Source organism: Macaca fascicularis, chromosome 20 (assembly GCF_037993035.2).
Source record: "Macaca fascicularis isolate 582-1 chromosome 20, T2T-MFA8v1.1".
Lineage (NCBI taxonomy): Eukaryota > Metazoa > Chordata > Mammalia > Primates > Cercopithecidae > Macaca > Macaca fascicularis.
The window spans coordinates 42,735,689-42,750,264 of NC_088394.1; the positions used below are offsets into that span (position 1 = coordinate 42,735,689).

The window sequence follows — 14,576 nt, forward strand, 5'->3', positions numbered from 1 at the left end:
TGAACTCAAAAATACTTGAATAAAAAAAATAAGCACTTTGTCTCCCTAAGAACAAGGACCATGTCTTAATTCATTTTTAGAAACTCAGCACTGAGCTGACATGCCACCCCAAAATAGCTACTGAGTGAATCATCATTTCAGGGTTCCTTTATCTAAACCAAACTCTCAGAAAGTAAGATCCAGAAATGCATTTTTAACAAGCTCTTCTAGATGAATCCTATACAGCCAACCCAGCAACCGCCTTTAAGAACCAATGAATTATGTTCATTCTCATGATTAGAAGAGAACTGAAACAGTGACAGAAATGGAACTAAACAAGTTTCCCGCCACTTCTATATAGACCTAAGATAAATAAACCTCTCAGACATAAATAAAAATTATTATTGAATCATCTGCTACTATAATCACTCTAACTCAGTATCCTTAGTTAACCTACTGCAATAATCCACTTCCATATTTGTACCCCTACAAACTGTTCTCTACACAGCAGCTGGAATGATCTTTCTAAAACTCAAATCAGAGGATGCCATCTTCTCCTCACTTTGTCCCACCCCATCTCAGGGACAGTTTCTCCTCACAGTTTACAAACAAAACCCAAACTTCTTACTCTGGTTTACAATCAGAGTAATCTAGCCTCTGCCTAGCCCTCTGAACTCATCTTCCACTCTTCTAACCATACTGTCTACACTGCAATCACAATGGTCTTTTTGTTCCTAAAATATACAAAATTTTGTCCAACCTTAGAACTTTTGCACTTGCTATTGCCATCTGTCAAGAACGCTCTTCTCCCTGACCTTATCATGGCTAGCCCCTTCTATCCACTGAGACTCCATTTAAATGTCACCTCCTCAGAGGGACCTTCTCTAACCACCCAATCAGAAGTAGCCTTCCAGTCACTTCATAGGACTATAAAGCATTTATCACAAGGTTACATTTTCTCTGTATATTTGTTCACTATCTCCCACCTACAAGAATATAAGCTCCATGACAGCAGTAAATCTGCCTTAACAGTAGAATTCAATGCTTTGTGCCCAAGGCTTGGAACAGTGTCTAGCATACAGCAGGTGCTCAGTACGTATTTGTAATCAACCTACTCTTATTTCGAGGTCACCACTGTATGAAGGTCTGCTTTTAGCCAAGCATAAGTAACAAAATTGTATCTTTTAGTATTAATAAATATGTCTATTGAACAAATCCAATTTGTCTATTTTAATGGAAAAGCAACAAATTCAAACAAAATCATTTTTTGGATATCCTCAGTCAGGGAACTGTAAAATATAGCCAACATGTCTAAAAACGTTTTTCATACCAAAACCAAGTTATATTTTTCAATGGTCACTAGTTTAAAAAAAAAAAACAAAACTTTAAAGTTGCTGCAAATTTTACCAGCATTGTAAGAGAAAAAACTCAAACGTCCATCAACAGGAAAATGGATAAACAAATCTCCATACAAAGACTCCTACTAAGCAATAAAAAGGAATGAACTCTTATTGGTACATACAACATGGCTGAATCCTAAATAATTACACTCAGTGAAAGAAACCAGGCAAAAAAGAGTACATACTGTATGATTCCATTTATATGAACAGTGACAGAAGGAAGATCTGTGGTTACCTAGAGTGGAGGTAGCAGGAAGGAGGGATTACAATGGGAACTAGGACACTTATGAAACTGATGAATGTTCATAATATTGATTGTGGTGATTAACTGGTATATACATATGTCAAAACTTATCAAACTGTGCACTTCAAATACATCCAATTTACTCAATGTCAATTATTACTAAAACTATTTTTTTTAAGTTTGTCTATCAGATCAGGTCACTTGCTAAAACCCATCAATGGTTCTCCGACTTCAAAAATAAATAATTTGTTACAAGCGTTATCAGGTTGTAAGCGACTTAACATTTAAATGCAATACACATGAAACCAATGTCATAAACTAATTCCAATAGTTAATAAAAGTCAAAGACACTTTAATAGATTTAAACTTTTAACTTCAACAAAAAAATGTAAATAGTAAATTCACAAAAATTAACTTTGTATTTCTACATCAAAAAGCTAAAAAGGTATTAAACTCACAATTACCTGTAGAAGGTGGTGATTTCTCTGAGTGTTTTGCATTTAAAAGTTTTCTGCTAATAAATATGTAACCACAGGGACATGATTTACATGCAACAGGAACCTGTAGGAAAAAAAGAAAAATACATATTATTACTATTTTTCTATTGTTAAATTTCTCAGTGTCTATATGGTCTCCTCAAATGAATGATAAATTACTTGAAGTAGGAATCACGTATTTATTTAAACCCCAACTCCTTACAACAAATTGTCTGAGATGAGTATCATATCACATAGATATTCACATTCTCTTTTTTCTTTTTTTTTTTTTTGGGGGGACGGAGTCTCACTCTGTCACCCAGGCTGGAGTGCAGTGGCATGATCTAGGCTCACTGCAACCTCTGCCTCCCGGGTTCAAGTGATTCTTCTGCCTCAGCCTCCCAAGTAGCTGAGACTACAGGCACCCGCCACCATGCCCAGCTAATTTTTATATTTTTAGTAGAGACAGGGTTTTACCATATTGGCCAGGTTGGTCTTGAACTCCTCACCTCGTGATCTGCCCGCCTCAGCCTCCCAAAGTGCTAGGATTATAGGAGTGAGCCACCACGCCCGGCCTGATATTCATATTCTTCTACTGCTTAACAAAACCATGAGGACCATACCAACACCATAAAAAATAAATGCATATTAAATATGCACTGATGTGAGCGACCTATAGAAAACTGTAATAGGGTCAGAGCAAGGGGAAGTATGTGGAAAAAAAGGTAGCATTTCCTAAAAGGTTAGTTTGACAGCATTTTATGGTATAGAACAAATTTGAAAAGGGTGAGTGGACAGGAAGTCATTAAAGTAACCCTGGTAAAAGATTATGAAGGACCAAGTGGAATAGTAAGAATGGAAATGGAAAAAGGTAGATCTGCCAGAGTTTCAAAGGCAAGAAAAACAGACAAAGGCCCAAACTGATGACTGGTGAAAAAGTGGGAAGAATGGCCGGGCGCGGTGGCTCAAGCCTGTAATCCCAGCACTTTGGGAGGCCGAGACGGGCGGATCATGAGGTCAGGAGATCGAGACCATCCTGGCTAATACGGTGAAACCCCGTCTCTACTAAAAAATACAAAAAACTAGCCGGGCGAAGTGGCGGGTGCCTGTAGTCCCAGCTACTCGGGAGGCTGAGGCAGGAGAATGGCGTGAACCCGAGAGGAGGAGCTTGCAGTGAGCTGAGATCCGGCCACTGCACTCCAGCCTGGGTGACAGAGCGAGACTCCGTCTCAAAAAAAAAAAAAAAAAAAAGTGGGAAGAAGTGAAAATAACTCAGGATTCTAACATGAGAGGAGAAGATATCAACTACTACTGACAAAAAAGAATAAAGAATAGTTTACAGCAACCAGTTTTTTCTTAAATTGTTGTGGGTAGATAGTAGGTGTACATGTTTATGGGGTACACTAACACAGACATGTAGTGCCTAACAATCACATCATGAATCACACGTTCATCCTTTGTGTTACAAATAATCTACACTTTTAAAGTTTTGTTTTTGTTTTTGTTTTTTTTTTTTTTTGAGACGGAGTCTTGCTTTGTCACCCAGGCTAGAGTGCAGTGGCCAGATCTCAGCTCACTGCAAGCTCCGCCTCCCAGGTTCACGCCATTCTCCTGGCTCAGCCTCCCGCGTAGCTGGGACTACAGGCGCCCGCCACCTCGCCCGGCTAGTTTTTTGTATGTTTTAGTAGAGACGGCGTTTCACCATGTTAGCCAGGATGGTCTCGATCTCCTGACCTCGTGATCCGCCCGTCTCGGCCTCCCAAAGTGCTGGGATTACAGGCTTAAGCCACCGCGCCCGGCCTTAAAGTTATTTTTAAATGTACAATTAAATTATTACTGACTATAGGACTGGGCGCGGTGGCTCACACCTGTTGGGAGGCCGAGGCAGGTGGATCACTTGAGGTCAGGAGTTTGAGACCAGCCTGACCAACATGGTGAAACTCTGTCCCTACTAAAAAAAAAAAAATACAAAATTAGCCGGGCATCGTGGCGCATGCCTATAATCCCAACTACCTGGGAGGCTGAGGCAGGAGAATCGCTTGAACCCGGGAGGCAGAGGTTGGTTGCAGTGAGCCAAGATCGCACCATTGCACTCCAGCCTGGGCAACATAAGCAAGACTCCGTCTCAAAAAAAAAATTATTGACTATAATCCCCCTGTTGTACTATCAAATATTAGGTCTTATTCTTTCTAACAACAACCAGTTTGAGAGGCAAAAGTATACTGACATAAAAAAAGAGAATGTAGGAGAAAGTAGGAATTTAGATCCAGAATCTTATATCTTAGTTCCAGAAATGACTCTGGACAAGATATTTAAGATCTTCAAGCTTCTGCTTCCAAATCTGCAAAATACGTAAATTTTCTTTCTCTACTCCAAACTTGTAACTGTTTTTTAAGCCAAGTGCTACTGAAAATCATTGAAAAAATTTTTTAGTTTTCCCCATAATCATTTCACCCATATCAAAGTTAACAATCCTTGGAATCAAGACTTGTTCACCAAAAGTCTGAAACTAATCTTGACGAAAAAGTATTTACAGAATAATTACAGTAAGAAAATTTCAATTTTCTTTGTAAGATAAATTCCCCCATTTGGCAGTTGTTCTGCTGAAGCTTTTTATCTATGTCTGTACAGAATGCCTCATCTTACAAAATCTAAATACTTGATCTAATTGAGCTAAATTGAAATTTTGGCAGAAGAATTCCTTTTCTTTGTATAAAAACATTGAACAAAGGATCTCCAGTTTGTATTTAAGAAAAATAGCACAGAAATCAATAAAAATAATCAAACTCCAGATTTGTCTAACAGCTTGCTTTGTTAAGAATGTGATGAGATCCCTTCAAATCACAACCAAAAAAAGTTACATTTTTTAAATAGTGTAAAATCTGTCTAAAAGAGATGTCTGCCATTTTTTCAAATTTCATATCTTCATATAAACCAAGCTCAAAGGCACTGACTCATTTCATTTACACCTAAACATATTATTAAGGGCATCCACAGTAATGTAAATTGTTTTAAATTAATGCTATCCAAAATACACAAATGCATATTCTTACTCAACAGCTCCTTTCCTAATCAGCAAGCATTTTCTTCCAGCTACTGAAACTCAATAAATTTGAATTTGGGTTTCAGTCTTATACAAAAGAACATCATATCAATCCATATCCAGAATTAACAGTGTTGCAGTTAGATGAGAAATGTACATTTGGCTTTGGGACCCAGAATGCACAAACACTAACTCAAGTGATAGGTTGATTTTCATCCACAAATGAAAGTGTTTTATGCTCAATAAACCTTCATGTGCCAGAGTTAATTCATTCTATCATCCTGTTTAAAATAAAAAGTTCCTTCCCCACAACCTCTGCCCTGGAAAAACAAACAAACAAACACACCACCACCACCATCACCACCCTAGATCCTGTAAAAACAATTATCAAATAGGTTGGACAACTTCAGTAATATTAACCTCATTTCATTAATTATAGTATAATTTAGATTTTAAACAAACACACTAAAGTTTCTTTACATTTCAGTTGATAAACACAACAGTAATGAAATTCTAATGTTATACTTTCAGGATTTTAAAAGGAAAGAAAATATTCAGGCTGGGCGCGGTGGCTCAAGCCTGTAATCCCAGCACTTTGGGAGGCCGAGACGGGCGGATCATGAGGTCAGGAGATCGAGACCATCCTGGCTAACACGGTGAAACCCCGTCTCTACTAAAAAATACAAAAAACTAGCCGGGCGAAGTGGCGGGTGCCTGTAGTCCCAGCTACTCGGGAGGCTGAGGCAGGAGAATGGCGTGAACCCGAGAGGAGGAGCTTGCAGTGAGCTGAGATCCGGCCACTGCACTCCAGCCTGGGTGACAGAGCAAGACTCCGTCTCAAAAAAAAAAAAAAAAAAAAAAGAAAATATTCAAAGTATTGTTTACTGCTAGTTTACTGGGTATTCACTTTTTGAAAGAAAGATTTAGGTTGTTTGTATGTTTTACAAGTAAAACAGATATTTTTATTTTTATTTTTTTATTTTTTTTGAGATGAAGTTTACAGGTGCCTGCCACCATGCCCGGCTAATTTTTGTATTTTTAGTAGAGACAGGTTTTCACCATGTTGGCCAGGCTGGTCTCGAACTCCTGACCTCAGGTGATCCACCCGCCTCGGCCTTCCAAAGTGTTGGGATTACAGGTGTGAGCCACCGTGCCTGGCCTGGATTTTTTAAATCTGAAAAAAAAAAAAAAAAAAAAAAAAAAAATCTCGTCCTATAGTGTTTCACTGATTTTTCACCTTTTTTTTTTTTTTTTTTTTTGAGACGGAGTCTCTGTCGCCCAGGCTGGAGTACGGTGGTGCGATCTTGGCTCACTGCAACCTCTGCCTCCCAGGTTCAAGCAATTCTCCTGCCTCAGCCTCCCCAGTAGCTGGGGCTACAGGTGCATGCCACCACGCCCAGCTAATTTTTTAGTAGAGATGGTGTTTCACCGTGTTAGCCAAGATGGTCTGGAACTCCTGACCTCGTGATCCACTAGCCTCTGCCTCCCAAAGTATTGGGATTACAGGTGTGAGCCACTGCGCACGCCATTTAACTGATTTTTTAAAAGCTCTAAAATAATTACATTACAGATAACTCATTTAGATTCTTTATTACTGAGAGAACCAAAGGAACTTATACCAGACATATTTGCTATCCATCACATAAAATTTCCTTTAAATTAAAAAAAAGCTGCTCTATTTTTTTAAAAAACAAAGACAAAAACAGAAGCATACACAAAAGATACCAGAAAACTGACAAGAATCTTGAGTACCACTGCACACAAAATAGCTCAGTGATTTTGAGTGACTGATGGATATGAAACCCCTTGAAAATAAAAGTATTGTGGTTTAATATGTTTTAGAATGATATGTTCAACAGAAGCCTGCAAAGGAGATGTTACAAAGCAGTTGATAATCTAGCTTTTTCTTGTTTGCTGATCTCTGTACCAGTCTTTCAAACTTACGCACACACACACAAGTAAATCTAATCAACTGGGAAATCTCAAATTTAAAGATTTTACATTTATGTTTATAAACTATACCTAAATTCTAATTTAATGTTTTTTAGGCAACTTAGAATCATAGCAGTAATCTAATGTTTAGAAAATGGCTTTCTAGATTATAACCATATTCTGGTTTGTAACTAAAAGAAGCCAGTACTTTTAAATTAGAAAGCTAAAATTAATCCATTATTTTTTCACATCAGGTTCATATCACCAAAAGTTTTAATTAGTCCTTATACACGTTATATTCACTTAAGTATTTGGAATAAAGGACAAAACAAACCAACTCATTAAATTACGTACTAGCTTGCTATGGGCAGAATTATGCGCCCCCCACATACCCAAATTCATATATTGAAGCCTTAACCCCAATGTGATGGTATTTGGAGATGGGGCCTTTGAGAGATAATTAGATTTAAATTAAGTCATGAGGGTGGGGCCCTCATGATGTGATTAGAGACCTTTTATGAAAAGGGAGGCCGGGCGCGGTGGCTCAAGCCTGTAATCCCAGCACTTTGGGAGGCCGAGATGGGCGGATCACGAGGTCAGGAGATCGAGACCATCCTGGCTAACACAGTGAAACCCCGTCTCTACTAAAAAATACAAAAAACTAGCTGGGCGAGGTGGCGGGCGCCTGTAGTCCCAGCTACTCGGGAGGCTGAGGCAGGAGAATGGCGTAAACCTGGGAGGCGGAGCTTGCAGTGAGCTGAGATTCGGCCACTGCACTCCAGCCCGGGCGACAGAGCAAGACTCCCTCTCAAAAAAAAAAAAAAAAAAAAAAGAAAAGGGAGAGAGCTTGACCCTCTCTCCGCCATGTGAGGCCACCAAGAAGACAGCCATCTGCAAGCCAAGAAGAGAGCCCTCACCAGAACATAACCATGCTTGCACCATTATCTTGGACTTCCAGCCTCCAGAACTGTGAGAAAATAAATTTCTGTTGTTTAAGCCACCCAGTCTATGGTATTTTGTTATTACAGCCAAAGCTGGGAAAGCTGATTTTATATGAAAGAATAAATATGGGGAAGGGGGTGTATAATAAAATGAATGTGATCTTTCCAAATAAAACACTGATCCTGTTTTGTTGAACAGTTTTTCAGAAACTCCTATAAGTTTAGTATCCTTTGCTCTTTTATATAAAAATAGTCATAAAAAACTGGCTATTTTTCCCAAAAGGTTGCTTTATGCCAATTAGAACGAAGTCAGGATTTGCAAATACTTGTGCCTTACAGAAACTGGAATGCATAACGCATACCCCATGTAAACCTTATACTTCTACACAATTAACTGGAATAATTGGAAATGATTTAAACACTGAAATAATCTCCCACAAAGAGTCATATCGCAAAGACCAGTTTTGTCAAAATTTAACAAATTTAGTTTAGTAGTAAGAATGAAAGTAACTCTTTGGAAAACATGACTAAACTGTTTTTATACTGCATACTGGCATAGCTCCTACACTGTATTTCTTGCACAACCTTTTTCTGATGAGCGTTTGTACTACAGCCCATAAAGGATACTTAATAAAACATGTAACATGTTTTCTGTTACAAGATTTGAAAAACCTACAAGAATTATCCTTGAAAAATGCACTAAAGTCAGCTTATTAAAAAGTCACCAGCCATTTCAAATTACTCTTGATTTAAAAAAATTTAAAAAGGCGGGGGGGAGGGGAGGCGAGAAAGGTAGTCATTTTGAAAAAATTCACTCAGTGGAAAAGGAAAAAACACACCCAGATCTACACGCTGGTAACAAATGAGGGCCTTACGAATGCTTTTAATTGAAGGAGTTTTAACTCATTCGATGTTAAGGCTTAAAGGAATGTCTATTATTCCAGTAAAGAATTGAGACACGCTTCAACACAGAGAACACTGAAATGAGATGTTTAAATTACAACTATTACACCATGAACTCAATGTAGAAAGGAATCGTTTCAAATTCAAGAAACCAGATAGAGAGAGAGGGAGGGAGAGAGAGACAGAGAGAGACAGAGATATAGATCTAGAAGCAGACAGGCCAAATTTGTAACAGTGGATACTGCGAGGGGTGGGGAAGTAACGAGCGCCCAAAAAGGAGGAAGGGCTTAAACGGGGGCCTTATTCAATCATGAACCATTAAAAACAACGTAAATGCAGGATTCGCGATTGCACAGCAAAAATATAATAAATACGTGAGGAGGGGAAAAAAAAATCTCCAAATTCGCCGAAACTCAAAATCATTACACGCGGCCCGCTTTGTCCCACTCAGGCGCCCGCCCCGGTCGCTGAGGCGCCGTTTTGGGGGAGCCCCGCACCCGTCGGAACCGGGAACAAAGCCGCCCGGGCCGCAGGAGGGGCTCTCGGAGCCAGGGCCTGGCCTGGGAGGCGGGCGCACGGCGCCCTCTCGCCGGGGCTGCAGCCCGCAGGCTCCCACCGCTGTCACCGCCGCCGGCGAGAAGAGTCTGGGGCGCCAGACAGCCGCCCAATGAGCCCACCACAGGCGTGCTCCCCCAGCTGCCGGGACACAGCAGGAGGGGCTCGGTTGTCTGGCCGCCGCCAGGCGGATACTGGCTGGCCACGGCCCCGGGCTCTTCCCGCGAAACCCCTCGGTGCAGCCCGACCGGCCCCGGACCCCCACCGCCGCCGCCGCGGCCGGGCCCAAGGACCTGCCCACCGCTCAGCCACCGAGAGCCCGGCGAGGTCCCCCTCCACAGGCAACGGCCGCCAAGCCACTGCCGCCCGCCCGCGCGCCCGGCCCCCAGCACCCACCTGTTGGTCGCACTCGGGGCATGATTTGGTGGCCATCTTCACTTTCTTGGCTCGAGTTGCAGACATGCTCCTCTACCTCAGCGGCGGCGGCAGCGACGGCTCGGGCTCCTCCCCTCGCACTTCGGCAGCCCGGCCTCCGGCCGCCCCGTCCCCGCAAGCCTCACCAAGCCTCTGGCGGGTGCGCGCGCGCGCGCGTGCGCGAGCTCGCGCGGAACCTGCGCGCCAAGGGGGCGGGGCGGGGCGTCGGCTGGCGGCTCCTGGGGACAGCGACACGCGCTCCCGCTACGACTTGCGACCCACAGCTCGCCCGCGAGCTCGCCCAGAGTATCACTGGAGGAGAAGAGACCTCCCGGAGCGCCCCGGCGCGGCAGTGGCCACGCCTCCTCTCGGCCTGGCCGACTACGAGGGGGCAAGGCCTGGGCGGGACTCGGCAGTAACGGGCGTCGAGCTCGACCAACGAAGGCACAGGTAGGACGGGCCGTAGTGCTGGGCACGCCCCCTCCCCATGGAACGAGAAAGTGGGAGCGAAGGCTGGGGAATGAATGGTGAAGGGCGTAGCGTGGATCCTGGCATTTAATAAACTTCAGTAGGCTGGGCGCGGTGGCTCATGCCTGTACTCCCGGCACTTTGGGAGGCCGAGGCGGGCGGATCACGAGGTCAGGAGATCGAGACCATCCTGGCTAACACGGTGAAACCCTGTCTCTACTAAAAATACAAAAAATTAGCCGGGCGTGGTGGCGGACGCCTGTAGTCCCAGCTCCTCGGGAGGCTGAGACAGAAGAATGGCGTGAACCCGAGAGGCGGAGCTTGCAGTGAGCCGAGATCGCGCCACTGCACTCCAGCCCGGGCGACAGAGCAAGACTCCGTCTCAAAAGAAAAAAAAAGCAAACAAAAAAACTTCAGTAGATGTTACCAAGGCTAATCGTTGAGGAATTATGATAGACATTTTATGAGAGCATTGGACCTAGCAGCAGAGTGAAAATTTATTTATTTATTCAATATATAATTGCCTAAGTCCCACTGTCAGGAAAATTTGAATAAAATGCAGTGTCAGCCTTCAAGGAGCAGCCTAGCTGTGTAAACCAGTGCTACTCACTATCAAGAGGAGGGATCAGTTGTTTTTCTTTTTCCAATCTGTCCGTGACTGATACTTACTAAATTAACATTAAATAAATTATTCGAGGCCGGGGGCAATGGCTCACGCCTGTAATCCCAGCACTGTGGGAAACCCAGGCGGGCGGATCACTTAAGCCCAGGAGTTCGAGACCACGCTGGGCAACATAGCGAGATCCCCATCTCTACAAAAAGTAAAAGATTTTAAAAATTTAGCTGAGCATGGTGGCCCATGCCTGGAGTGGGAGGATCGCTTGAGCTTATGAGGTTGAGGCTTCAGAGAACCGAGATTGCGGCCACTGCACTCTAGCCTGAGTGATAGTGGGAGACCCTGTCTCCAAAAAAAAAAAAAGGCCGGGCGCGGTGGCTCACGCCTGTAATCCCAACACTTTGAGAGGCCTAGGCAGGTGGATCACCTGAGGACGAGAGTTCGAGACCAGCTTGGCCAACATGGTGAAACCCCATCTCTAGTAAAAATACAAAAATTAGCCAGGTGCGGTGGTGCACGTCTGTAATGCCAGCTACTTGGGAGGCTGAGGCACGAGAATCGCTTGAACCTGGGAGGCGGAGGTTGCAATGAGCCAAGATTGCACCACTGCACTCCAGACTGGGCGACAGAGCGAGACTCTGTCTCGGAAAGAAAAAAAAAAGGCCGGGCGCGGTGGCTCACGCCTGTAATCCCAGCACTTCGGGAGGCCAAGGCTAGCTAACACAGTGAAACCCCGTCTCTACTAAAAATACAAAAAAGTAGCCGGGTATGTTGGCGGGCGCCTGTAGTCCCAGCTACTCGGGAGGCTGAGGCCGGAGAATGGCGTGAACCCGGGAGGCGGAGCTTGCAGTTAGCCGAGATCGCGCCACTGCACTCTAGTCGGACTTCGTCGGAAGGGGAGGGGAGAGGAGGGGACGGGAGGGAAGGGGAGGGGGGAGTTAAAAACAACTCTGCAAAATGTAAGCTTACTTTTAAATATTTAATTTGACAGACCCAGAGTTATGCTTAATAAACAATCAGAACAAACATAACAGAAAGAAAATAATTTACAAACTGTACACGTTGCTCAGAGAAAATTTGCCAATATGCATTTATTACAGAGACTGGCTATTCCACTGATAACTTTTTATTCTACAATTGTTAACTAAAGCAAAGTTATGAGTTACAATTGTATATAGTAAATGCCTGTAAGCACACTTTGTATAAATAACAGGTATATAAATGTTTAAAGCTTTTAATATGAAACCCACGAGATTGCTTCCTGTTTGATCATTTACAGGCATACTTTGGAGAGACTAGGGGTTCAGTTCCAAGCCATTACAAAAAAGAGAGCCACACTCAATTTTTTTGTTTCCCAGTACATATAATAAACATGTTTCCACTATACCATAATATAGTAAAAGTACAATAGCATTATGTCTAAAAAACAGTGTACACACCTTGATGTTAAAATTGGGCTACAAATCCTGGGCAAAATGGTGAAACCCGTCTCCAAAAAAAATTAAAAAATAACCAGGTGGTGACAGTGCATGCCTGTAGTCCCAGCTACTCAAGAGGTTGAGGTGGAGGATCCACTGAGCCCAGGAGGTCGAGGCTGCAGTGAACCATGATTGTGCCATTGCATTCCAGCCTGGGTGACAGAGAGAAACCCTGTCTCAAAAAAAAAAAAAGAACGTAATCCTGCCACTGCTTTATCAACTAATATTTATGTAATATTCTAAATCCTTTGTTGTCATTCAGCTATGTTCACAGAATCTTCCCCAGGAGAGTCCATCTCAAAAAACCACTTTCTTTGCTCCTTTATAAGAAGTAACTCCTCATCTGTTCAAGTTTTATCATGAGATTGCAACATTAATCCGAGCACTTTGGGAGGCCGAGGCAGGAGGATTGCTTGAGCTCAAGAGTTTGAGACCAACCTGGGCAACATGGTGAAACCTCATCTTCACAAAAAAATACAAATATTATCTGGGCGTGATGTGCATCTGTAGTCCCAGCTACCTGGGAGGCTGAGGTGGGAGGAATGCTTGAGCCCAGGAGGTCAAGGCTATAGTGAACCATAGTCGTACCAATGCACTCCAGCCTGGACAACAGAGTGAGACCCTGTGCCCAAAAAAAAAGAGGAGAGAATGAGATTGCAGCAATTCAGTCACATCTTCAGACTCTACTTCTAATTCGGGTTATATCTTGCTATGTGTCCCGCATTTGCAGTTACATGCTCCACTGAAGTATTGAACCCCTCAAAGTCATCCATGAGGATTGTAATCAACTCCTCCCAAGCTCCTGTTAATGTTTACATTTTGACTTGCTTCCATGAGTCATGAATGTTCTTAATGCCATCTAAAATGGTGAATCATTTCCAGAAGGTTTTCAATTGACTTTGCCCAGATCCATCACAGGAATTGCCATCTATGGCAGCAATAGCCTTACAAAATCTATTTCTGAAATAATAAGACTTGAAAGTCAAAATTATTCCATAATCCATAGCTTACAGAATGGATTAGCAGGCATGAAAATAACATTCATTTCTTAAACCTCCATCAGAGCCGTTAGGTGACCAGGTGCATTGTCAATGAGTAATAATATTTTGAAAAGAATCTTTTTTTCCAAGCAGTAGGTCTCAGCAGAGGACTTGAAATATTTAGTAAACCATGACAGATGTGCTGTCATCCAGACTTTGTTATTCCATGTATAGAGTATAGGCAGAGTAGATTTAACATGTTTCTTAAGGGCCCTAAGATTTGGGGAATGGTATATGAGCATTGACTTCAACTTAAAGTCATCAGCTACACTTGCCCCTAGCAAGACAGTGAGCCTCTCTGTTGAAGCTTTGAAGCCAGGCCTTGATTGCCGCCTTCTCTCCAGCTGTGAAAGTCTTAGGTAGCATATTTTTCCAGTACAAGGCTGTTTCACCTACAATGAAAATTTGTTCTTCAATGTAGCCACCTTTACTAATAAAATTAGCTAGATCTTTTGGATAACTTGCTGCAGCTTCTACATCAGCACTTGCTTCCCCACCTTGTACTTTTACATTATGGAAATGGCTTCTTTCTTTTTTTTCTTTTTCTTTCTTTCTTTTTTTTTTTTTTTTGTGATGGAGTCTCGCTCTTTCACCCAGGCTAGAGTAAAGTGGCATGATCTTGGCTCACTGCAACCTCCACCCCCATGAGTTCAAGCGATTCTCCTCCCTTAGCCTCCCCAGTAGCTGGGATTACAGGTGGCCGCCACCATGCTTGGCTAATTTTTGTGTTTTTAGTAGAGATGGGGTTTCACCATGTTGGCCAGGCTGGTCTCAAACTCCTGACCTCAGGTGATCTGCCCTCCTTGGCTTCCCAAAGTGCTAGGATTACAGGTGTGAGCCACTGCGCCTGGCCAAGTTGGCTTCTTTCTTTAAATCTCAAGAACCAACCTCTGCTAGCTTCAAACTTTTCTTCTGTAGTCTTCTATAGAATTGAAGAGAGTTAGGGACTTGATCTGGATTAGGCTTTGACTTAAGGGATTGTTGTGGCTATTATGATCTTTTATCCTGACTACTAAAACTTTCTTCATATCAGTAGTACAGCTGTTTTTCATTCTCATCATTTGCATGTTCACTGGAGTGGCACATT

General features: G+C 42.7%; 1 protein-coding gene across 5 annotated transcripts in view; it reads right to left on the minus strand.

Moving 5' to 3' along the window:
• The window catches only part of C20H16orf87 (chromosome 20 C16orf87 homolog), a 32,567-nt gene extending 22,525 nt beyond the window's left edge, over positions 1-10,042 (minus strand). For 3 of the 5 annotated variants that reach the window (XM_045381395.3, XM_005591837.5, XM_045381396.3), the window contains exons 1-2: positions 9,870-10,042; positions 2,088-2,184 (exon numbers count right to left, since the gene is read on the minus strand). In XM_045381395.3, coding sequence (XP_045237330.1) covers positions 2,088-2,184; positions 9,870-9,935 — 163 coding nt within the window. In that variant the 5' untranslated portion in view covers positions 9,936-10,042. Of the gene's footprint in view, positions 1-1,564; positions 1,615-2,087; positions 2,185-9,869 lie in introns of all 5 variants that reach the window. The other 2 variants (XR_012428699.1, XM_074026732.1) reach the window with 1 other exon arrangement.
• Between the last annotated feature and the right edge of the window lie 4,534 nt (positions 10,043-14,576).